General features: G+C 43.9%; 5 protein-coding genes and 3 long non-coding RNA genes across 8 annotated transcripts; 6 read left to right on the forward strand and 2 right to left on the reverse strand.

The window, feature by feature from the left end:
* The first annotated feature begins 503 nt into the window (after nucleotides 1–503).
* LOC136191362 (zinc finger SWIM domain-containing protein 1-like) lies at nucleotides 504–2,950 on the forward strand. Its single transcript, XM_065979687.1, has 8 exons — nucleotides 504–570; nucleotides 611–654; nucleotides 771–1,002; nucleotides 1,064–1,231; nucleotides 1,283–2,461; nucleotides 2,653–2,734; nucleotides 2,773–2,884; nucleotides 2,927–2,950. Exons 1-8 carry the CDS (start codon nucleotides 504–506, stop codon nucleotides 2,948–2,950), a joined length of 1,908 nt encoding a protein of 635 aa, XP_065835759.1.
* Nucleotides 2,951–4,749: 1,799 nt separating this feature from the next.
* LOC136191297 (uncharacterized) lies at nucleotides 4,750–5,378 on the forward strand. The gene is made up of 3 exons (XR_010670827.1): nucleotides 4,750–4,830; nucleotides 4,894–5,079; nucleotides 5,243–5,378. It is a non-coding gene; the product is annotated as an uncharacterized lncRNA (long non-coding RNA).
* Nucleotides 5,379–9,995: 4,617 nt separating this feature from the next.
* Nucleotides 9,996–12,489, forward strand: LOC136191287 (uncharacterized). The gene is made up of 6 exons (XM_065979616.1): nucleotides 9,996–10,424; nucleotides 10,536–11,140; nucleotides 11,190–11,245; nucleotides 11,309–11,416; nucleotides 11,466–11,798; nucleotides 11,858–12,489. The coding sequence occupies exons 1-5, from the start codon at nucleotides 10,293–10,295 to the stop codon at nucleotides 11,579–11,581; spliced, it is 1,017 nt and encodes a 338-aa protein (XP_065835688.1). The 5' UTR covers nucleotides 9,996–10,292; the 3' UTR covers nucleotides 11,582–11,798; nucleotides 11,858–12,489.
* An 846-nt stretch (nucleotides 12,490–13,335) lies between these two features.
* Nucleotides 13,336–14,080, forward strand: LOC136191295 (uncharacterized). Its single transcript, XR_010670825.1, has 2 exons — nucleotides 13,336–13,529; nucleotides 13,642–14,080. It is a non-coding gene; the product is annotated as an uncharacterized lncRNA (long non-coding RNA).
* Nucleotides 13,478–14,465, reverse strand: LOC136191298 (uncharacterized). Its single transcript, XR_010670828.1, has 2 exons — nucleotides 13,913–14,465; nucleotides 13,478–13,866 (listed from the first exon to the last, which is right to left on the reverse strand). It is a non-coding gene; the product is annotated as an uncharacterized lncRNA (long non-coding RNA).
* Nucleotides 14,466–14,511: 46 nt separating this feature from the next.
* LOC136191363 (putative ankyrin repeat protein RF_0381) lies at nucleotides 14,512–17,770 on the forward strand. The gene is made up of 21 exons (XM_065979688.1): nucleotides 14,512–14,537; nucleotides 14,595–14,686; nucleotides 14,818–14,919; nucleotides 14,990–15,088; nucleotides 15,140–15,238; nucleotides 15,286–15,384; nucleotides 15,446–15,544; nucleotides 15,596–15,694; nucleotides 15,745–15,843; nucleotides 15,908–16,024; nucleotides 16,070–16,168; nucleotides 16,231–16,329; nucleotides 16,407–16,514; nucleotides 16,562–16,660; nucleotides 16,720–16,818; nucleotides 16,873–16,971; nucleotides 17,025–17,108; nucleotides 17,156–17,254; nucleotides 17,303–17,485; nucleotides 17,537–17,602; nucleotides 17,650–17,770. The coding sequence occupies exons 1-21, from the start codon at nucleotides 14,525–14,527 to the stop codon at nucleotides 17,719–17,721; spliced, it is 2,025 nt and encodes a 674-aa protein (XP_065835760.1). The 5' UTR covers nucleotides 14,512–14,524; the 3' UTR covers nucleotides 17,722–17,770.
* LOC136191285 (probable serine/threonine-protein kinase DDB_G0281745) lies at nucleotides 17,747–19,674 on the forward strand. Its single transcript, XM_065979614.1, has 7 exons — nucleotides 17,747–17,866; nucleotides 17,923–18,043; nucleotides 18,104–18,166; nucleotides 18,228–18,281; nucleotides 18,335–18,409; nucleotides 18,472–18,645; nucleotides 18,698–19,674. Exons 2-7 carry the CDS (start codon nucleotides 17,953–17,955, stop codon nucleotides 19,504–19,506), a joined length of 1,266 nt encoding a protein of 421 aa, XP_065835686.1. The 5' UTR covers nucleotides 17,747–17,866; nucleotides 17,923–17,952; the 3' UTR covers nucleotides 19,507–19,674.
* Nucleotides 19,675–20,532: 858 nt separating this feature from the next.
* Nucleotides 20,533–22,883, reverse strand: LOC136191365 (signal peptide, CUB and EGF-like domain-containing protein 3). Its single transcript, XM_065979689.1, has 3 exons — nucleotides 22,837–22,883; nucleotides 22,629–22,774; nucleotides 20,533–22,526 (listed from the first exon to the last, which is right to left on the reverse strand). Exons 1-3 carry the CDS (start codon nucleotides 22,881–22,883, stop codon nucleotides 20,533–20,535), a joined length of 2,187 nt encoding a protein of 728 aa, XP_065835761.1.
* Between the last annotated feature and the right edge of the window lie 259 nt (nucleotides 22,884–23,142).

Raw genomic sequence — 23,142 nt, forward strand, 5'->3', positions numbered from 1 at the left:
GTTTCGAAAATGCTGCCCACAAACTGCTGCTCGGTTGGTCGACAATTGGACGCTTTTGTTCCGCGCTGTGGCTAGAGTCACGGTACCGTGACTCAAGTCTCACGGCTTGGAGTCACGGTAATCTACCGTGCGCTATATTACGTCATGGGAGCGTCATAGAATTCGTTCATGGGAAAACACTGTGTAGCGCACTTTGTTGTGACGTCGATTTGTCTTCGGGGAGATCGGGCGGTAAAAACGAAACATGAGCGAAGAGTCGACTGAGAGAGGCTCTGGCGATCGCAATAAGGCGGAAAGCGATGAAATAGAGAGTTTTTTTGCAGTAGGAAAGTTGTTCGCGTCGTTCGCGGAGTTGGAAGCCAAACTGGAAGAGTACAAGCGAAAGAAGTTCGTTGAATTTTGGATACGCGATTCAAGAACAATCAAAGCGGCGTCAAAGCGCGGCGTCGATCGTCCGTTGGCGCCGGCATTAAAATATTATGAAATAAAATATTGCTGTATTCATGGCGGACAGGCGTTCAAAGCGAGAGGAAAAGGGATACGGTCGTCTTCGTATGTCAACATGTGCAGGTTGTCAAAGATATGTCTATCTCACGTGATGCTGTCGTAGGACTTTCAGACAAGATTGTCGGGCGCACCTTAATATGCGAGCAAGTAAAGATGGCTCTGCACTTGAAGTGAAGAGTTTTTGCTCTGAGCACAGCCATGAACTATCTGAAGTAAAGTGACTTTCTGTGTCGTTTGTTTTACTAAGTATTATCTCCATATAGACTCTCTTTCGTCATCTTCCTTCGCAAAGGTCGCTAGACACTAAAGCAAAAGCGACGGCTTCAAAATTGCTTGCTATGAAAGCCAACAAGAAGATGGTTCAGAAAGAACTTTCTCAGGAAACGGGAAAGGTCGTTCTTTTAAAGGATCTGTCAAATATCGCTGCGACGGGACAAAGCAACGTATCAGCAAATGATTTAGACTCCGTTGTCAGCAAACTGGCGTCAAAATACGGTATATTCGATGTGCTGCAATAAGCTGGCTGCGTTTATGTATATAGTGTGCTTCTCTTCAGGTGCCACTGTTGATGTATTTTGTGACAGCGATCGAAAATTTCAAGGGCTCTTTTTGCAAGACCGCTCTATGCGAGAAATGTTCAAGGCGTTTCCGGAGTTGTTATGTATGGATGCAACATACAAGCTCTTGAATTTGGGGTTTCCCTTGTATCTTTTCTTGGCCGAAGGTGATAACATATAACCAATATTAGTTAATAATTTTCATCCTTATCTTTCAGACGGAAACGGTCAGAGCGAAATAGTAGCTGCTTGCTTCCTGGCAGTTGAAGATGCTTGCAGTCTTAAATGGATGATGGAGACTTTTAAAAAACATAATCCTGAGTGGCCATCCATAAAGGTCGTCCTGACCGACAAAGACATTGTCGAAAGGGAAACGGTTAAGGTCTGTCTTCCCAATGCATCCCTTGCTATCTGCCTCTTTCACATGCTCCGATCCGTACGACGTGAAGTCACCATAGACAAAATGCGGATCACAGCTGGACAGCGACTACTGTGCCTGGAGCTCATTCAAAGAATGGCGCATTCTTCTTCTCAGTCCGCATACTACGAAGCATACAATCAATTAAAGGAAGATGCCCCCAAATCCGTGCTGCACTATTTTGACGTAAATTGGCATCCCATTCGAGACCAGTGGGTGTTGGGGTTGAAGTTTGGATGCGGATCATTTTTGAATTCGACAAATAATCGCTTGGAGTCTATAAACGGCAAATTAAAGCAGGTCATTTCGAGGAAAACAGGCTTCACTGTTTTCGTAGATCAATTCTTCATTATCATCAACGCATTGCGAACGGAGCGCGATCACAAAGCGGCTGTCTCGTTCCAGAAAACGCGGATTCATGTTTATTCAAGTGGCAGTGCAGAGAGTAGCTATGCGAAGCTTCTCACCCCCTATGCGTTCCGATTTGTCCTCAAGCAGATGACACTAATTGACAAAGTACAGGAAATTCTACCTTCAGGAGACGACTACGTGACAAACAGTACAAATGAAGGGCAGATAGTTGTCAGTCTTCGCGACTGCAGCTGCATCTTTCGCAGATCAATGGGGCTTCCTTGTCGCCATATGTTCTCCCTAGCAAAGAAATTGGAAAAGTCTTTGTTCAACGAATTACTATGCGACAAACGGTGGACACTTGACTACTACAGGCAAGTGCATCGTGTATTCGATACAGCACCTGATGAGCCGACATCTTACGTCACGAGCACTGAAGCAAGTGCCTCCCATGTCAAAAAAATGACACAGCACGAAAAGTTTCGTAAAGCATCATTGATTGCTAGCCAGCTGGCTTCAGTAACAAGTGAGGCATCGAATGTCCACTTTGAACGACGAATTGAAGTGTTGAAGGATTTGATTGACTATTGGAAAGAAGGAATAGAAGTTTCCGTAGTTGAAGTAGAAGGTAAGAAGTTTACACTTGGTATTTCAATAAATTAGTTAGTAAAGTAGTACAACATACAAAAATAAATAAATAAATAAATAAATAAATAAATCAAAACATAAATACATATTACCATGGCATATAATAAATTATCTAAATAATTAATATAAATAGGTAGCAACGCGACGCTAAGATTTGTGCTATTGCTATAGATGATCTCGAGTCCGACCAAGACGAATCTTCAGTCAGAGACGCTTCTTCAGGCAGATCAGCAACGTGCTACTATAAGAGAGGGTGTTACGTACATAATTAGAACGTATGTCTATTTTTAGCGAAAACAAGACTTTTGGTCCTCCAACAACGAAGATTCATCAGGTGCCAAGGATGCCAGACGACAATACCTTGGAAAAAGAACAACCAACCAAATTAGGTATCAATTACTCAGTATCACAATACAATAAGTAACGCACAATTTCTTGCTTGCAGGAATTGCGATGCCTCCAGCTGTAAAGAAAAGAGGTCGCCCCAAAGGAAATGAGCTGACTGTCATAGGGCTGCCTGCAAAGCGATCTAAGAAGGGTAAAGACCTCAGGCAACCGTCAAAATTTGTCTCAATGCACTCGAAGAAGAGGGATAAAAGTAAGCCCGTTTAGACAAATACTTCATCACGCTCGAGAATTGATAAGTGGCCTTTAGTTTCCCTTTCGTGGTTCGTTAGTGAGCAGTTGGCAGAGAAAGCCCTAACTCTAGGCATAGAAATAGAGGAAGAAGACGTGGAGAGCAAGCCAGAAAACATACCGGATGCTGCTCGAAACGAGGATGTTGACATTACATCGATTCGTCGATACCATAGCTGCCAACTCTCCCGCTTTAGCGGGAGAACTCCCGCTTTTGAGGCAAAAATTGGCCTCCCGCCCGCTTTCCAAAAAAAGCAGTTTTTCTCCCGCTTTGGGGACTTCCCTAGATTTGGTTCATTCGCGAAATATTCCGTTATCCAGTTATTTAGTAAGCACTTTAAAGTAGCAAAAATCAACCTCAAAAATGCATTATGTGGGCGTGGTCTCAAAAATTTTTGCGCGCGCAGAGCGCGCGCAGCCCCCCCTCTCTAAAATATCTTCCTACGGCATTGAAAGCGTACCGTGACCCCGATATGAGTAGTACTGCAAGCAATACCGGAGAGGAGCAGACTGCGGAGCGTCGAGACTCACACGCAGAGACAATCTTTAGCTTTCATTTCTATAACTTAGCCGGATCATTAGATGTAATATTTAATTTATTGTTTTAAAAGCTTGGACTGGTCACACCAGAAATTTTTTTCGGGGCGTGGCACTCAAAAATCTCCCGCTTTGGCTTGTTCAAATGTTGGCAGGTATGCGATACTTCACCCGAGATGCCTGGCTGCTTGTTGAAGACGTCATGCGAGCAAAAGTCAAGGGCCGTCCATGGCGCTGCCATGCATGTCAGGGTGCTTTAAGTGATGATCCCAAATCTATATGCTGCGATTCTTGCCTTAACTGGTATCACTTTCGTTGTGCGAGTGTTATTAAGGAACCCAGGAGTAGCACATGGTTCTGCAGAGGATGTCACAACCCTAAATAAAAAGAGATCAATAAATAAATAAATAAAAAAATAAAACATGGCAATGCAGTCACTCGCTAAGTTCTCGAAAGAACTAACTGCGCATGCTCGCTTACAAACGGCTTCTATAGAGCGTGGCCGTCGATGTCCCGACGTTTTCTGTACTCAGGAAACGCTGCCCACTTAGCTCAAGCTGTCAGCTTTTCGAAGACTCGGACGTAGGAGAGTGCTCGGCAGCGGCTCGGCAAATTTACTATGACGTAATATAGCGCACGGTAGATTACCGTGACTCCAAGCCGTGAGACTTGAGTCACGGTACCGTGACTCTAGCCACAGCGTTTTTTCCGCGTTTTACGACGGCTAGCGCACTTTAAGAACTAGATCGAGCGACAGACCATGGACAGACAAAGCGTCACAGCGCGACCAGGGATATCTCTGGCCGCAACGCTCGATCGGCGCAACCAGGAACTCTCTTCGGGCAAAAATAGATCATGCATGCGGCGAACTAAAGGTTCGACGAGCGTCGAAGCTTGGCGTGTCGCTGCTAGCTCAGAAACGACTCCAAATCTCTGACTGGATCGAGAAATTTTCCGTAAAACTCTTTTCAGACTTCAGGTGTAGTTAGTGCGCTATGTAGCGTCGTCGTGATGATAAAATTACTTTGTAGGACTACAAAAAGCACAACTCAAAGGTCGCAGTGTTCCACTATAGTTCAGCTGGAACTGACGAAAACGAACCCGGAACTTTAATTATTAAAATCCCAAATGACGCGCGCAGCCTGCATGGCAGCATGGGAATATAAAAACGAACGCGTACGCTCTCGGCTCATTTTCTAACGCGTCTCTCTTTCTACTCTCCAGTCTCCTTTCTTGCAGAAACTGTGCAAACAACCCGCGATGAACCTTCAAACAACAGCTTCCACTGAAAACCATCACAATAGGCATTTGAAACGAATACGTAGCCACCTGAAACTGATTGGCTTTGGATTTGGCCTGATTGTTTTGCTGCTACTCACCGCTACGCCCGTCTACGTTTACTACTTCGTACCGCTGAATTTGTCGGTAAGAACAGTACACATGCACTGCATGCATGCATGCATGTGCATGACTCATGCAATCGCGTAGTTGTCGAGTTTTAGCAGGACGACGTAAAACCGAAACGGAAAAGTATTCGCTGCATGCTTAGAAGTTCCGAACCGGTTTTACCCTCAGGTTTTACTCATAGGAAACTACCGATTCAACTTCCTGTCAACCGGGATCGGTTCAAATCATCTCTACCGTTTCATTGAACCGATCTGTCTGCCGTTTGGTATTTTCCCATTGGCGTGTGACAAACGAAAATAGCTTAAGGAACGTTTCCGTGTCGGGCTGCGGGAACTTTTCGAAAGCAGATGAGAATGTGAATATACTAGTGCGCTTAGCTACGTACCTACTTCAATCACTGGATAGAGCTAAACTTCTGTCGCTTTTTTGTCATTACGCCTTCAAAGACTGCGGCGAGTCCTCAAACAACCACAATATCTGCTCAGAATTTTTAAAACTCCAAAACGAAATTCGCCTTTCCAAGTTGATTCCTTTGCTTGAGAAGATCATGTCGAATGAGTTCTGTCTAACCATTCCCAGGTGTGCACGTAACTTGATCAGTTCAAACAACACGAACGCTACTAAAACCTGCCCTAAGCCTCTGATACCTACTCATACCAAATTCGCCGAAGAGCACGGTTTTCACTGCTCTCCTCCATGTAATCAGTCAAACAAGGGAAATCGAATTGACAATAAAGTCTTTCACATTGGGATGTACGTTTCTACGCCTATTTACTGGATTGCGAATGTTGTTTTGCTCATTACCTGGGCAAAGGCAAAGAATGCGTACGTGAAAACTTATATAGGTAGCATACAGTAGGTCAAAATTTCTATTGTAAGTTCAACTACCAATCCGTGATTATGCTATTTCTAATTGCTTCCCTGACAATATTTGGTAATTAAATATCACTATTACCTGAGCAAAACTATTGAAACTTTGGGTAGACATTGCTGTGACAATTCCTGTCATTTTGGGGCAGACTAGGACTTACTGCAAACACGAAAGTGCTGTTGATTCATGGAATGACCCGACTACACTTTGCCACGTTCAAGGTATATAGGCTAGGCTAATCTGCCTACAAAGAAACTAGATGTAAAATAAATCGTGCAGGGATACTTGGTCAATTTTGCTACCTCTCGTCTCTAGTATGGTGGCTTAGTATGGTTTCTAATACAGTGTTGACAGTGTGGGAACCAGGAAAATTCAATCAAAAGAGTCAAAAGAGATGTTTTTTGGTTCACTTGACACTATGGATAATTGTAGTTGGAGGACTGGCTGCTTTTACTCTCATTCACGGTTTGAAGTATAGAGGATTACCGCACCGCACGATCATTTGTCGCCCCGCGTCGGGTTCCTGGTTTTTCTACACATTTACGCTGCCAGCTGAAGCTACGATTTTCTGTGGTACACTAATGTCTTTTTTTGTTATGGTGACGCTGCATCAGGTAAGAAAACGCGTCTCAGCTTGACATTCTTAGCTGAAGTTCTTCTACTAATAAGGCAAAAAGAATAACTCTTAGCGGCGTATCCAGTGACAAACGGAACGAAATCATCGAAGCCTATTCCTTGGTACAGAAACGGTTTTTTCCACTGTCTCTTCTTACTCCGCTGAGTTTTGCTGCGAATATGGTGAGTAGTACTATTTATGGCAAGAAGCTGGAAGAGAAGTATTCTGTCTGCCTCCTGGGAGCGTCTAATCAAACAGTACTCGAACGTTGTATATCTGATTTGCCAGACCCTGGTTGGATTGTTGGCTTACTCAACTGGACCATTAGCGACCTATGCGTGCTCGCTATCGTGGCTTACTTCCTCATTCCAAATTCGGCAAGAGTCTTCTGGTTGCAATTATGGAGAAAATGTAAAGACAGACAGTTAACAAGGCAACGATACGAAGATACGACGGAATGTCCAAGCGAAGATACCCGTCTATTTTCCTCTTCATCGTTTTCAAAAAGACTTTACTCGACGACTGAAAACTCTGCATGAGAGCTAAGCTGTTTTATATTCCTTAGAAGCGCTGAAGCTGACCTTTCTGTGTCGCACTTGTTCTATATAGGATTATACACTCGTGCTATTTCTAACAGCTAGGCTTCATGGTATACCGTATGTGGCGATAAACCGTTGGTTCGCAAATATAGACTAGAGGTTTCTTTTGATAATTCAGTGTCAGTAGCTTTGAAATTGAAATCTGGTAACTGGTGAAGGAGACTCGGGAAATGCTCAGGGAACGGAAGACGGAAGCGCCCATGAAGAGAGATTAGCCTCGCTTTCAGCTGATACGTTTAAAACAAGCTGACGCGCTACGTCGCTAGTCATTTAGCTTCGCTTCCTCCTCTCTATCTACACTGTTCGTGATGCTGCACGCAACTACTGAGAGACTTAACAAGGGTTGGCGCAATGTCAAACAAATGTGGATCCATCTGAAACAGATTAGTTTCGGATTCGGGCTAACTGTTTTGCTTATCCGCACCGCTACACCCGTCTACGTTTACTACTTCGTATACCGATACCTTCACCGGTAAGTACTGTACTTCGCGTGAATGCTGCCGCGTTTTTACTACAATGTTAAACTGAAACTGGGAAAGCATGTCGTGAATTCACACTTCTCAACCCGACTGTGTATACCCTCGGGTGGCTTTCCATAGGAAAACCCCAACGCTGAAGTCGTCGACGCCCTCACAACTAAATTAAACCGATCTATATGTGCAGTTCGGTGTTTCCCCATTGGATATTAAATAAAACAACTACCGTAATAGGAAAAGGAAAGTCTTTTTGTCGGGCTGCGGGAACTTTTTAAAGGCAGGCTAAGGTTTGAATGCACTCGTGCACTCAGCGACAATGTATCTACCTCAAATGTGGGATAGACTAAACTTCAAACGCTTCTTTGCCACTATGCTTTCACAGAATGCGGCAGCAAGTCCTCAAGCAAGCTGGAATTTTTTAAATTCCACGATGACATTAGTCAATTATTTAAGAATGCAACATCGTGCCTAATAACACCCATGCGCGCAAATGACTTGACTAGTCCGAACGACTCGAGGATTGCAAATAAAACAAAGTGTCCAAGGGATCTACTACCTACACATATAGCAAGCATGCTTGAGATCGGTGTTTGTACTGCTCTCCTCCGTGCAATCACTTCAGCTGGAAAAACCACAATGACATTATATATATATATATAAATCCTTTTACATTGCAATGTGCGGTTCTGTAGATGATTTGTCTTTCGATTCTGTTCATTACGTGGGCAAGAGCAAAGGGATTGTACGTGAAAATACATAATTCTTCTTTAATTAATTAGGCATTACTGACTATATTGTACCATTTTAGGCTCAGCTATCAATCTGTGACCGCTTTATTTTTAACAGCATCGTTAACTGTTTTTGGTAAATGAACGTGTAATATTATCTCTCAAGCTACATATCTAAAACCTTTTTTGTAGACATTGCTGTGAGCATTCCGCTCATACTGGGACAAAGTCGGAGTTACTGCAAATAAAAGAATCTGCTTGATTCGTGGACTTTACAATTGTCATTTCCAAGGTACAATTAAGTGCTATAGGAAATTCCATTCGACTTATGAATCTATATAGGAATACTTGCTCAATTTGGCTATCTCTCGTCCATATTCTGGTGGGCTAGTTCAGTCTTTAATACAGTTTGACCATCTGAAAACCTGGAGGGTTCAGTCGTGAGAGTCACAGGAAAGTTTTTCTCGTTCAGTTGACCGGCCCTATCGCTACTTCTCCCTGGAAGACAAGTCGCTTTTGCTCTCATAAACGGTCAGAAGTACGTGGGAGTAGCGCCATACACGATCGTTTGTAGCCCCGAATCGGATTTCTGGGATTTCTACCTCTCTTCATGATCCCAGCTGACGTAACAATATTCTGCGCGGCACACTTATGTCTATTTTTGTTATAGTAAAACTGCGTCAGGTAAGAGAACGCATCTTCTTATCACACCAATTACTTGCTATGCGAGTTCATCTATCTACAAAGGCAAAAATAATTCTTCGCGGAATCTCAAAACGGTACAAGACCACTGAAGCCTATACGCTTTGGTTCAGAGGCGGCTCTTTCCATTGTCTCTACTTCTTCCCCTGACGTCTGCCTCGGCTATGGACAACTATTACTTACGACAAGACGGCGAATAGAAATTATTCCAACTGTCTGAAGGACAATAAGAGACCCGATCACTGCATATACGAGAATGTACTAAACCCTGCATGGTTGGATTGCTGGCCTAATCAGTTGGATCCTTAGTGATCTATGCATGCTTGCTTTGGTGGCTTACTGCCTTATCCCAAAGTCAGCAAGAACTTTCTGGTCAAAAGTATGGAGGAAATGTAAAAAGAAACAGCTAATAGACGATGGAACGTTCAAGCGAAGTGAGTCTCCTATTTCCATCTTCTACGTCTTCAATGACTGAGAGCTCTTAGAGACAAGACCATTTTAGACCCCCAACAACGCTTTTGATTTGCATGGCGTAGGATGCTGAGTTCTCTTGTCCGTGGTTTGGGAGTTAGCCCCTTTGGGGAGCCGCTTTTAGTCGCGATAGACTGTAAATCATCATGATAAAATGCATTATCAGATGTTGCTGTGTGTGAAGCTAGAACGCGCTCTTTCAAAGTTATCTGACGCAAGGTTGCTATCTCCTGTGCGATTTTGAGCGACCTTTGTATGTGTATCAGTCGATCTTGAAGTGGCATAGCGCTGCACGTCGCCCTACCGCAACTAAAAGCGGCAAGAAAAGCGCAACGAAGGACGAGTGCTGGCTCCTAATACGGGCACTTGGGAAGAAGCGGAACTGAAAGCTGAACGAAGACGACAGGAGAATTGTCTGTCGGCTAGGCGTTCCAAACAGAAAACCGTCTGGCTCGAGGCTTAGTTGCACCTCACGGCCAGAACACTGCAAAGCAGAAGATTGCACGAGGATAAATAAGTAAAGCAGAGAGTGACATCATGATAATAGCAGATGCGTATGGAGAAGGAGTGGCAGACGTCACGCATATAAATTAGACGGAAGCTAGGTATAGTGCACACTCCGGGTCTCAATTTCAACTATAACGTCATCTTCACTTCTTTCTGGAAACGAAGTGGATATTTAATTGTCAGGCAGCCGGACAAATAGCATAACTGCTAAATGATGACGCGGGAGCTTCAAATAACCATAAGCCCTAACGAGAATTACACATGTCGGTTCATTTTCAAAAGAATTTGGAATCGCCTGAAGCTGTTTGGTCTCGGATTTTGCCTCGCTGTTTTACTTCTACTTACCGCTACGCCGGTTTTGTTTATTACTTCATCCCTCACCTAAATTCGCCTGTAAGTATCTCGCGGCGTAAGAGACGCACTTCTATAGTACAGTATAGCAAAACCGAAAACAGATTCGGTTTCAATATCGACTCCTCACTCAGTGGCGCGGTTTCTCTATAGGCAAAAATCAGTTCCCTGGACTGTCGCAACATTTCAACAACTCTATTGAACGGATCTGTATGCAATTCGGCGTTTCCTCCTTGGAATGCAAACGAGTATACAGACAGGTGTATTTCTGTGTCAGGATGCGGAAACTTTTCAAAGGCCAACAAAGACTTGGGGCGCATTGTCACGAAACTTTCACTCCGACCTTCGGACAACGCTACAATTTTTTCGCTTCTTTGCAATTACGCTTTTGAAGATAGCACCGCATTTGGTCATATTAGCAATCCGATAAACAACGAGACTATTTGCTTTGCTTTCTCCAGCAAATTTTGCAATATGATAGCATTGCTCGAGACTCCTCTATCGTGTCTAACCATTCCAAAGTGCGCAGCTCTCTCGAAAGGCAGAAAAAACTTCACTGAAGCAATCTGTCCAAGTCCTCTTATGCGTACACGTACCAAAGCTGCAATAATGAATGGCGTATACTGCTCTCCTCCGTGTTGTCAGGAAACGCGGGAAAATGGCATAACAACCGTTCACATTGCCTTGTGCATTTCTCTAGCAGTACACTGGATTTCCGTTGCCATTACCTTCGTAACGTGGGCAAAGATGAAAAAACCGTAAATGAAATTCTTTCTAATGAGGCGAAATAAAAATACCTTCTTGTAGATTCAGCCACAAATCTCTAACCAGTTTCTTTCTACCGACATCGCTAGCTGTATATAGTGAGTAGACGACAATATTAATTGCATTGAGTTCTTTAAGTTAATTAATAAAGCTTTCTGCAGGCATTTCTAAAACGATTCCTCTCGTTCTTGGCGCAAAACGGACTTTTTGTAAACACGACAGTATGATTGATTCTTGGTTTGATCCGACTAAAATATGCCATGTTCAAGGTAAGTCTGCAGTTCCTCTATACACATATACACACATCAGTCTAATCAGGGCTGCTTGTTGAATTTGGCTACCTCTCAATTTTGATGTGGTGGACAAGCTCTGCATGTCTCAACTACAGTTTTGACAGTGTGGAAACCAGGGAAGCTTGGTCACAAAAGCCATAAACGGCTCTTTTACGTTCAGCTAATTCTATCGTTATTTCTACCTGGAGGAAATGTTGTCTTGACTCTCGTACGCAATGTGAAATACGCCCGTGTTTTTCCCTACACGTGTGCTCCCACGTCGTTTTCCTGGACCTTCTACACCTTCACACTGCCGACTGACGTTCTAATTATGTGCGGAACAGTAATGTCCGTTTTCGTTATGGTAAAGCTGTATCAGGTAAAGAAACTGCGATCCTATTAAAATTTTCTGCTTTGCTAAACTTTGCTTTTACAAAGGCAAAAAAGGTACACGTTCATCTTAATTGGTAATACGTCCGGTGAAGACCGACGCGAAATTGCTGAAGCGTATGCGCTAATTCAAAAGCGGTTTTCACTGCTATCTATTTTTATGCCTCTGAAGTTTGCCTCGCAAATGGCGACAGACATAGTTTACGGCAGAACGCTGTCTTCCGAGTGCTTTGAACAGACAGCGAAAGAACGCTGTCTATATGAGTATAAAGCTGATGCCGGTTGGCTGGCTGTTGCACTGCTAAATATCTTTTTTACTGATCTATGTTTGCTTGCCTTCGTGATTTATTGCCTTATTCCAAAGCCAGCAAGAATCTTTTGGTCACAATTGTGGAGAAAGTGTAAAAAGAGACAATTGTCAGAGCGACGTTACGTCGACACGACGGAAAGACTTAGTGAGGTCACTCACCTTTTTCCATCGTCAACAATTCCAAGAGAACTACCGGTATATTCACTGTCAGAAAACTCGGACTAAACTGATGACTCGAAACGCTTAGAAGTTGGAATTAACTACAAATGAAGACCTATTGCTGACCATTACCTATAGTAGTAGATTTTTAGTGTGCCTTGCACGATAACGATTAGCAGAGCAGGGAGTCACGTTATTATTAAACTAAACTTCTTTCTATCACTACACATACATATAGCTTTGATAATGAGTGGAGTCAGTGCATGGACTCTGTGAAAAAACCTGAGAAGGAGCCAGAGACTCCGCATGTAGACACCAAGGCTTCAAGGTGCACCATTCATACCATACAGCTATATTCTCTCTTTCAGATGCCACCAGCAGGGCTAGCTCCGTAGAATGTGCTCAAATACGTATGAGGTGTTCTTGCGCAGGATGTGTGTATATGGTCGTGAATGACGCTAAGTGGAAGCGAAACCGCTAGCTCCGCCTACTACGTTACTCGAGTGTTTGTTGGCCTAGAGCATACTCAGTGTCCTTCAGTCTTATTACCAAAGCTATATAGCCTTTGCAAACTTTCTTCTCAGTTTTGTTTCTGCATATGCTTGACATCGAGTTTCTCTTGTCTTTTTTTCCTGGGTATATGTCAGGGAGTATAGGAAGCTAATCTACAAAGGCGTGGTCGTCTCACGCTGACGGAGTTCTTACTGCAGCAAAGGGAAAGGGGAAGTTGGAAGTTAACCCGCTGAGGCGTGGCCGTTTCCGGCTGACCGAGTCTGACTGCAAATATGAAGGAAAGGCAAGAGAAACTGGGTGTCAAGCAGGAACAAAACTGAAAGAAGTTTGCGAAGGCTGTATAGCTCTGGTAACAAGACTGAAGAACAACGAGTAAGCTCCAGACAAAGAAACAGACAGCATGCTTAGAGCGGTTTCGCTTCCACATAGCGCGTCATTTCCTACTTTTGCATGACAAAACCCTAGCACACATGCTGCAAGAATATTCTATTTGAGCTCATTTTACAGAGCCCTGCTGGTTGCATCTAACGAAGAAAATATACTGTGCTGCTATTGTGTACGACAATCTGTTTCACATCAGCGTTTGAATCTCGTTTAGAGGAAAGCTGACTGGGCGAAATAACACCTCCTCAATTACCTTTTCCGCTTCCTCCGTCACAAAGAATATAAAAGCGCTGCGTCGCGTCTACTGCTTCAGTTGCGTACAATTCAAAACCAAATCGGCCCAAAGCAAAACCTGTAAGTCAGAATCGCTACCCAAAATCTTTTTCAATCGCGTACAAGATTAGCTTGGCAATAGTAGAGTTGCTATAACTAAACACTGTATGCATATACATACTTCTCTTTGCAGATTGAACAATGAGTAAAATGATGGGAGGATACATTGGCGGCGATGGCACCGTGCTTTCGTCTAACGGAAGCTTTAAAGCCTCCAGAATAGCCGAAGGAACTTATGAAGTCACATTTGATAGTGCTTTCACTAAGATTCCGGCCGTCGTAGTCTCCCAGGTATACACGCAGAAATTTGGAACGGATCACATCGACCCGAGAAACAACGCCGTCGTGCGAAATGTATCTGAGAGAAAATTTCAGTATACAACTGGAACCTATCAAGGGGTTACCACAGACAGGGCGGCGTCTTTCATTGTTTTGAGTTGTGACTAACAACATGCAGTCAAAACTGGAGAAGAAGTTGTGAAAACTGCTACATGTTTTGTCTCTATATTGTTATATGTTTTGTTTTCATTGTCTTGTTTCTGAACAAATTCAGACAGTTGGTGAAGCTCTAGCACGGATTTACATCTATAGCAGTATAGATTTTAGTGTTCCATGCACAATAACGATTGGCAAAGAATCCCTTTCTGATATGTGGTATAATAAGACTAAACTAGCCGCTTTCGATCAGTCTACATACACGTAGCTACGAGCTACAATACTACATATACTGAAACCGGAGAAAGGATCAAGCCAGAGAGGAGCATGATGACGAAAAGAGTATGATGATGCGGCGAATTCGGCTAATCAGTGCCCAGAACGAAAGCATGTATCTGAAGTAGAGTTGCTGGTGCCGCTAACGCCAAAAGCCAAAAGTAGACGCCTTCAAGAAGTCGCTAATGATTGCTGGCCTGGCTTTTTCAACAATTTGACGATTTGATTCGACGTCGTTCTGCGTTTTCCTTCATAGACAATGTTCCGCTAGCGCACTTAGGCGCATCACGTGTCCGGCCAATTCGATGGATTCTGCTGGTACTTTTTCGTTGTCTTCTGATTTAATATGTTTTATCTAGCCCTAGATGTTTTTAGTCTTTCTCACTGCTATCGAAACCGGGCGCACGGCGAAGATTCGCGATTTCCTGTCGAAAGAGCCAACAAAGTGGAAAACTGTGGTGACTGAGGTATGCTTTCTTGGCGGAAGCATCCCGATTGCATCGCGCGAGTGCTATAAGCGACTGTTTTTACGAAGAAAGAGGAGACGCTCTGCATGGGAACTTTTACGTATCACGTCAACGATTCTGTTTGTTTTTAGAATGGCACCTATGCAATTGGTCTCGCCATTTTGTGCAGGTCCTTAGAGATCGCAAGTTATTTTCTTTCGATGGGATGGGACATCGAGGGTCGAGTCGACAAGGTATTGTGGCACCCCTCGAAAACAATGAACTTATGAAGGGTCTAACGTTTAGTTTTGTTTTATAATATAGAGTGGAGCGACGGCTTTTCTTTGCGCTGCTTATTGTGGATTCGTGGAAGGAGTTGATTTATTTGTAAAACGAGGCTGTAACGTTGAAGCGAAGGACGACGCAAGTTTTGCGGATTTTTTGCGTTTGTTGCTTTGACTTAACCTTTGATAGGAGGGCGATGGTGCTTTAGCATGTGCGTGTTTGGGAGGTCATCTTGCTATGGTGAAGAAACTGACTGTAATGGGGTTCTCTGTGAATGAAACACATCAGGTAGAATTTTTGTAATTGTATTTCCAATAAATATTTTTTTTGTTTAGAAGGACTATACAGCATTGCATTGTGCGTCTGATCAAGGCCACGTTGCAATTGCGGCGTATCTAATTGAGAATGGAGCTGATATTGAAGCTCAAACTAAAGTTGTTCACTCTAATATTTTATATAGATGAAATGTTTACGTGCTTTCTTTTCATCATATAGCTTGGATCTACACCTTTTCTTTTAGCTTGTAAAAATCGGAGGATAGGCGTGGTTGATTTATTGATATCCAAAGGCTGCAATATTTTTGCTAAGAGCAAAGTAATTTTTTTCTTTGTCTGTAACGTTGTACGCATTTTCTCATCTGCGCAGCAAGGTTATGGTGCCTTGGCAATGGCATGTTGGAAAGGAAACGTAGCTATTGCAGAGAAATTGATCAGGTTTGGATTGGATGTCAATAAATCTGAAGCGGTAGGCGGCAATAGGTACCTAAAGCCAGTAGTATTTATTTCATTATTCAGTCTGGATACACTGCCTTGCACTGGGCGTGTGACGAAGGGAATATTGAACTTGCAGACTTTCTTATTACGAATGGCGCTCACCTTGAAGCTGAAAACGAGGTAGTGGTGATTTTTTACTAAACTTTCTACTAAAACTGTTTGCGTTTCTGATTTTGCATTATAGCTCGGATGCACGCCTTTTCTTTTGGCTTGCAATAGTCAACACAATAGTCAACACGTAGGCGTGGTTGAGTTATTAATATTCCATGGGTGCAATATCTTTGCAAAGAGAAAGGCACGTGTTTTGATTTGTGTTCATTTAAATATTTTGAGTACTTGAGTATAGCGAGGTGACGGAGCCCTGGCTTTGGCAAGTTGGAATGGAAACGTTGAACTGGTTAGCAAATTGATTCAACTTGGACTTGATGTCAATGAATCTCAAGTGGTCAGTAGATATCTAGATATACTTAGGCAGTATTTGTAGCACTTGAATTGTAATTAATTAAGTTTGGCCGAACGTCTTTGCACTGGGCAGCTCAATTCGGGCATCTGGAGGTAGCTGAGATTCTTATCAGCAATGGCGCTAATATTGAAGCTAAAGATGAGGTAGCATCTGTTTCTCAATTCATCTGTCTTCGTTAGGTTTAAAATTAGCATTGTCAAGTTTTGTCTTTCTTTCGTAGAGAGGAAACACACCAGTTCTATGTTCTGCAATGAGTAGCAATGTCGATTTGTTTATTACGTTTATGGTGTCAACCGGTTGTGACATTCAAGCAAAGAATAAGGAAATTGTTGTTTTGCATGAAGGTTTCTTCCTAATTAACTGTTATATTTGTAGTTGGGTCGAGGAGTATTGGGAACAGCTAGTGCATACGGTCAGGTTAAAATGGTGAAAAAACTCATTGGGATGGCATTTTATTTGTTCGAAACGGACTATGTATTTAATAGTGTTAGAATGTTTTTTTTTGTTCAGAAATATTGATATCGTTAGTTTAGTTTGGACAAACTGCACTTCATTGGGCGGCGAAATACGGAGAAAAAAAAGTTGCTCGACTTTTAATTAAATCTGGCTCTAATATTGAGGATCAAGACAAAGTATTTTTTATGCAAATTTGAAATGGCAACGCTATATTTTGTGTATTTTTGTAGTGGGGAAGAACGCCTTTTCTTTACGCAGTTTCCCACGGGCAGAAGGAATTTGCTGATTTCCTTCTAAGCAAGGGTTGCGATTCTCGCGCTGTTAGTCATGTAAGTGATTTCATTTCTCTAAGTAACACTTTCATTCATTTATTTATTTATAGGAAGGACACAGTGCATTGGCACTTGCTTGTATTGAAAATCACCAAGACACAGCTGAATGGCTGCTTTCAAAGTTCAACGACCTGGTTATAGATTCTAAATTTGCTAATTTGAGTTGTCTAATTGGCATTAGGATCTAAATTCGGCTCTTCATTTGGCAGTTCAAAGAGATGCTGAAAGCATAGTCGAGTTATTGATCTCTAGAAAAGCCGATTGCGAAAGTCGAGACGAAGTACGGCGTCTGTCTATTTAATTTATCATTTTTGTAAATAGTTTTTAGTGGGGTTGCACTCCTCTACTGAGTGCGATTGAGTTTGGTAGTGACAACGTCATTGAATTGCTTTTGAAGAAGGGCTGCGACGTGTACGCAAGGACGAAGAAAGGAGAAGGCGCATTGGATATGGCTATCATGGGAGGACGATTGGATTTATTTCGTCGCTTTATGATGTTGCACCTTGCACAAGCAAGTCAATCTAAAATTTTTTGAATGTGAGATGACGTGGATTTTATCTAGGAAACTCGTACATTTTTGCAAAAGGCAACAAATGAAAGTGAAGAAGCTAATGAGTTTCTGAATGAGGTCGCTTTAGGAAATGAACGAAGATTTAATAATCATTATTAGAGCAGGTTGTTGGTGTTCTTCAGTGCCGCGAAAGATCGTTTATCTCGTCGTCTCCGAGTCCTCAGGAATGCCATTGAAAATGCATGATTGTATTTGAGAAATGTATTTTACCAGGAAGGAGAGAGGATTGACCAATCGGATGCCGTAGTCGGCCAGAGAGAACGTGGTGCAATTTCTCCCGGAAGCTATTCTGTAGAAGAAAAAGACACTCGTAATGTTCGAGTAAGCGATTTAATTGTTTGCGTGAAAACCTCAACTGTAGGACGGATTCTAATTAGGAAAATCAGCTGTGTCAACGTTTGGAAGAAATGGCTCTAGAACTGGCCAGGAAAGAAAAAGACTTGGCGCGCTTAGAGAACATGGCTAGAGAAAGAGAAGCCAACTACGAGTCACTTTATGGTCAACGACTCTCGCATTTTAAATTAATATTTTTCAATCGCATCATTGTTTAATTAATAGCTAAAATGAGCCGCGAGGCAGAAGAGAAGAGCAAAGCGCTTGATGCTAAGGATCGCGAACTTGGTAATCAGCTCTTTGTGAAGTCATAGACAGTAGCGTTTAGCATGTGCATTGCGCCTAATAGGTGAAATTGTTTATGCCTTTGAGGAAAAATTGGCTGTGGCTGAAAATGAGCGCGGTGAGCAGCTTCATTTATCTTTTAACCGTTGTGTCTGATTTTGTAAAATGAAGAAGCGCAACTGAGAGAAAAAGAAGTTCAACTTGAAAACGGAAAGGAAGAGATGGATGCTTTGAGACTTCAAAACGGTATGACAGCCCAGCAGATGATTGCACGAATTAAAAAAAGTATCTTTTTTTGCTCTATGTAGCGAATTTGACTGGCCGTTACGAGGAGAAGGTGGCTGAATTAAATGTCATTGTTGAAGAAAAAGAGGAGACAGATCGGCTGTTGGAAAAAGCAAAAGAACAGGAAAATCTTCTTCAGATTCCTGTTGCTGACGTTAGAATGACAGATATTGAGCTCGGAGGTGGATCATACGGAGGTTGCTCATAAGTTGTAAGACAGCATAAGTATTGGTTTTAGTTTCTGTTTAGAAGTGAAAGTGGGCTACTGGCGAGGATGTCCTGTGGCTGTCAAAAGTTTTTTTGAAGTCTTGGACTCCGAATACTACCTTCGTCTCTTTCAGCAAGAGATTGCCGTCTGCACTCGAGCTCGTCACCCCAACATTGTCTCTCTTTGCGGCGTAACGACGGAAAACGGCGTTCCACTTCGTATCATCACTGAGCTTCTCGAAGGCTCGCTTTCTGACGTCATCAAGGCCGCTCTTCGATCTAAATGGTTTCTTTCTTTGCGAGAGAAAATTGACCTGGCGTTGGGGATGACAGCTGGAATCACCTATCTCCATCTACTCGGTCCAAGCGGTGTTTTGCACGGCGATATTCGCTCTTCCAATGTCGTCGTTACGTCGTTGATGGAGGCCAAAATATGCGATTTGGGCGCCGCTCGCTTCGCCGAAAGGTCCCTCTCCGTCGGACCGTTGAGCCCCGATTACTTGGCTCCAGAGCGGAACCCGGAAAATCCGAATCGTCAGCGTAATAGTAGAATGGCAGACGTGTGCAGTTTAGGTGTGACTGTCGTTGAACTGATGACTGGCGAACAACCGGTCGTTAGTCATCGATTCCAGCAGGCTTCCAGCGTCAGTCATTCAGGTGTGAAGAAAATGTGTCAGGAAATGATCAGCGTAGAACCGAGCGCGAGACCAGGCGCGCGCGACTGCTTGGTTCAATTGGAGCAAGTCCAGAAATCAGACGAATATCATAGGTGTTATCCAAAGAGAATGGTGAAGGGCAAATTGCATGGGGACGATCAGGAGGTGAGTTTGGTCTTCTGGCCTATTGGCTAACCTCGATCTGTTCCATTGCTTTGTATTTATTATCAACTTTATGTATCTTTTCAGTTTTGTATTCTTTTACCTATGATGAATATAAGGTGTCGTTTTTTCTTGACAATCTACTAGTAAGGCATCGTGATCTGTAAAAGAGGAAACATCGTTCTATGAGTGCCAAAATTAGAATACATAAATTATAAGAAACTATAAGAGTTCACGTTCCCAAGAGACTCTCTGGAAAGCTCCCCCTCCCCCTCGACTTCTCCCACCCCGGATAGATCCCTATGGTATTTTCGCTTATTCTGAAGAACTTCAGCATTTGGTTCCGCTATCAGAAGTGGACACATAAGAAATCTCTCTGGTACGTTCCTGTCAATTAAGAGAGCTGATAAATTGCTAAGCTGTACGAAGTACAGCAACTTCCTATTGGCGGCAACGTCGGATTGCGTGCACAGATGAGGAGGTGGTCCTTTGGAAGAGAAGACACATTCTGTGTTTTTTCATGACTCTTCCTTCAAGTTAGACTGGTACGGTAGTGGCTTCGTATATCTACGGTGGCTTCATTCGGTATAGTATAAATAGTCACCACTTCATTAGACAACGAAGCATGACAAACGAATTCGACGCATGATGATCCTATAGACTCGGTGGATAATTAGTCCTACCCAGTGGAACCTCCTCCTAATTCTCGCAGCCGTACGGTAGGTTGACTTGGAACAGGGTTCTGACCCCAAGATAGTCGACCCTAAAAGTGATGCATCAAAAGGCCGTTAGAGTTGCCCGAAAACTGCATGGGCCCCTCTCTGTAGACCAAAGTCAAAATCTATGCAAGAGAGTTTCGCGATACCTTTAGGAAAGATTTCGTCCTTCGTTCGAGAGCAGACAGACTTCCGCAAGACTTCATGGCGTCATGATGGCGGCCATGCACCACAGGGATTGTACGGGTTCTAAAAGCCACATCGTGGTTTTTGAAGATTGTATTTGCGAGAAAGACAAGAGATCCAGCGAAAGAGCGCTAGAGTTCGGACTTCGGAGACGGGTCTATCTACTGCCATCTTCGTCGATGCCATGATCGTCCCAGCCGTAGGTGAGCAAACAGTCGCCGTTTTTCACTCGAGAAATCGCACGCGAAATTTCGAGTTGCGTATCCTTCCTCCACGGTTTCACGACGCCGTCGTGACTGATAACCAGCTCACCGTCGCGATTCCGATGACCAGTGAGCATGTACGGGTGATCAGCTTGAATAGGGGGACAGTGGCACGCGAGCGCCTTCGACCCGAGATAATAGTGACCATTGTGGACACTTGAAGTGCTGGTATTAGCAGCGCTGTAAAGTATTTTCTCCACTTCGCATTCGACCATAGTCGTATTGTCTTCCATTTTCACTACTTTTTTGACTTGAGCGACAGCAGCAAACGAAGATGTGCAGATTTGCTGATATGTTAGAAAGTCAGTCGGGCAAAAGAAATTCGTGCATGAATTGCAGTTGCTCTCGTCGGAGCCGTCGACACAGTCCTGCGTCAAGTCGCACACTCTGTAATTGGAAATGCAACGGCACCCGTCACACCTATGTCCATATAGACAGGAATCAGTGCAGTTTGGAATACAGTATGATGGATTAGACGCTCCTTCTTTTTGAGTGACTGTACCGTTCGGACAGACGAGACACGACGTCTGGCCTGCTTCCGGCTGATATGAATTCATCGGGCACGGAGTACACGGCACTGTTCCGTTGCTTGAGTACGAGCCCGGTGAACATCTTCTAACGCATTCGTCAGATGATTTTGACCCCTTCCAGAGGGTTCCAGTTCCATTTGGACACGCTTTGCATTCACTCTGCCCTTGCGCATCTTGATACGTATGAAAGGGACACGGTTCGCACTTTTGTTCAGTGTAATAGCTTCCTTTGCCGCAGAGAAAGCATCTAGTGCCAATCTGCGTCTGGCCTGGTTTTGGACAAGCAGCCTGCGATTCAATCGCAATCATCGTATCCTTGGAATAGAGAGTTGTTTCATTGAGTTCAACGCTCAAAGGTTCTCCAGCCAATGTTGAATTGACTTCCTTTGCAGCTGATGAGACAACGTTTCTAAGTCCGGCGACAGCGGCTTCGCATGACGCATTGCAGTGTGTGACGTTGACAATGTTCTCGTGTAGACTAGCTTCGATAAGAAAAGCTACGAGAAGAATTGTTTTTCTAACACCGGTTTCTCGCCTAAATAGTCTTCCATTAGTCTCCGTTGTTTCGCCGCAATTGATGCTTTCTCCGTCAGCAATGCGGATATTAAAGTCGCTGCAGGGACAACCGAGTCGTGCTGATAATGCCGCTAGCGTGAGACTCTTGATCTTCGCAAGATCCTCTTGCACTAGACTTTTGCACTCGCCGGGATATACGAATTCCGTCTCGACAACTGAAAATATTAGCATTGGGTCTGCTGTGATGCACTCCGGAACTGGCTCCTTTCTTCGCTCGTGCGACCAGAGGCCCTTCTCACCGCACACATATGGATTATCTGGATCATATGCGAAACCATAGTCTTCGCTGCAGTACACGTTACAGACACGTTGCTCGTTCAAAGTCAGGCAGTTGACCAAACCGTTGTCAGGAGGAAGGATGTCTGTGCAACCTGCAATTTCGCACCGACGTCCATAGTACTCATTCAAGCAGCTGCAGGTAGAGGGTGCAACACACGTTCCGCCGTTTTCGCAGCCGTTGTGACACACTGGCTCACTGCAAGTGCTTCCTGTCCAATCCGTCCCTTTGCAAAGACAAGTCTCTGGCGCTGAACAGAGTCCTCCATTTTTGCAAGTGTTTGAGCAAACTGGCACGCTACAAGCAGCGCCAGTCCATCCGTCTTTGCACGTGCATTGCTCTGGGAAGTCGCACGTACCGTGCTTGCATCCCCGCGAGCAAATTGGAATGTTGCAAGAAGCACCCGTCCAGCCTTGTTTGCAAACACACTGGTCAGGCTTCAGACATTGACCGTTTGAGCATCCCTGCCGGCAGATTGGCTCATTGCATGCTACGCCCTTCCATCCTGAATCACATTGGCATTTATAGTACCACGTAAAGAAAACGCGGATACGGGAGCAGGCGCCGTGAAGACAACCAGAAGGGCAGCGTTTTGTGCAAGTCCTACCATTGCTATTCAAGTCATAACCAGAATAGCATTCACACTTGAATGCCCCTTGGGTGTTGATGCATCGCGAATTTGCGTCTGAGCAGTCGTGTGTTCCCACAGAGCATTCATTGACGTCCACGCAGGATGGCACGGCGTGAGACCATCTACCATTATTACAGGTAAGACGGCTAGACCCGCGTAAGTTGTAGCCGCGGTTGCAGTTAACGGAGACGGAAGAGCCGTGCTTTGTGCGGGAAGAGCTGCGCCAGCCATTGGCAGGCGAATATAACTCTGGACAATTTTTTGGCGGCGGCGGTGGCGGCGGTGGCGGTGGCGGCGGCGGTGGCGGTGGGTTGCAAAAGACTGCGCAACAATTAAAAGCATTAGACCGTTACACTCTACAGAACGTACTTGCACACCCGACTGCTACGACTGCAGCTACGCCTATAACGATTCCCCATCCTCTCCTTTTTCGACTTCTTGCAGCCACAGCTGGCTCATCGTTCTCCAATCTTTCCTTTCGCTCAATAGC

The sequence above is a fragment of the Oscarella lobularis genome, chromosome 9, assembly GCF_947507565.1.
Source record: "Oscarella lobularis chromosome 9, ooOscLobu1.1, whole genome shotgun sequence".
NCBI classification, from domain to species: domain Eukaryota; kingdom Metazoa; phylum Porifera; class Homoscleromorpha; order Homosclerophorida; family Oscarellidae; genus Oscarella; species Oscarella lobularis.

Excerpts from the sequence above, each read along its gene's own strand:
- LOC136191362 (XM_065979687.1), top strand. The coding sequence starts at position 504 with ATGGCGGACAGGCGTTCAAAGCGAGAGGAAAAGGGATACGGTCGTCTT. Across the intron at positions 1,003-1,063 it reads CAAACTGGCGTCAAAATACG|GTGCCACTGTTGATGTATTT; the intron begins GTATATTCGATG and ends GCTTCTCTTCAG. Across the intron at positions 2,885-2,926 it reads AATTAGGTATCAATTACTCA|GAATTGCGATGCCTCCAGCT; the intron begins GTATCACAATAC and ends TCTTGCTTGCAG.
- LOC136191287 (XM_065979616.1), top strand. The coding sequence starts at position 10,293 with ATGTCGGTTCATTTTCAAAAGAATTTGGAATCGCCTGAAGCTGTTTGG. Across the intron at positions 11,246-11,308 it reads GACATCGCTAGCTGTATATA|GCATTTCTAAAACGATTCCT; the intron begins GTGAGTAGACGA and ends AGCTTTCTGCAG. Across the intron at positions 11,417-11,465 it reads TAAAATATGCCATGTTCAAG|GGCTGCTTGTTGAATTTGGC; the intron begins GTAAGTCTGCAG and ends CAGTCTAATCAG.
- LOC136191363 (XM_065979688.1), top strand. Across the intron at positions 16,025-16,069 it reads TTGCAAAGAGAAAGGCACGT|CGAGGTGACGGAGCCCTGGC; the intron begins GTTTTGATTTGT and ends ACTTGAGTATAG. Across the intron at positions 17,109-17,155 it reads TTTCAAAGTTCAACGACCTG|GATCTAAATTCGGCTCTTCA; the intron begins GTTATAGATTCT and ends AATTGGCATTAG.
- LOC136191285 (XM_065979614.1), top strand. The coding sequence starts at position 17,953 with ATGGCTCTAGAACTGGCCAGGAAAGAAAAAGACTTGGCGCGCTTAGAG. Across the intron at positions 18,167-18,227 it reads TGCTAAGGATCGCGAACTTG|GTGAAATTGTTTATGCCTTT; the intron begins GTAATCAGCTCT and ends TGCGCCTAATAG. Across the intron at positions 18,646-18,697 it reads CGGAGGTGGATCATACGGAG|AAGTGAAAGTGGGCTACTGG; the intron begins GTTGCTCATAAG and ends GTTTCTGTTTAG.
- LOC136191365 (XM_065979689.1), bottom strand. The coding sequence starts at position 22,883 with ATGGCTGGCGCAGCTCTTCCCGCACAAAGCACGGCTCTTCCGTCTCC. Across the intron at positions 22,775-22,836 it reads AGCACGGCTCTTCCGTCTCC|ATGGTCTCACGCCGTGCCAT; the intron begins GTTAACTGCAAC and ends TAATAATGGTAG. Across the intron at positions 22,527-22,628 it reads TTATGACTTGAATAGCAATG|GATGGAAGGGCGTAGCATGC; the intron begins GTAGGACTTGCA and ends AATGTGATTCAG.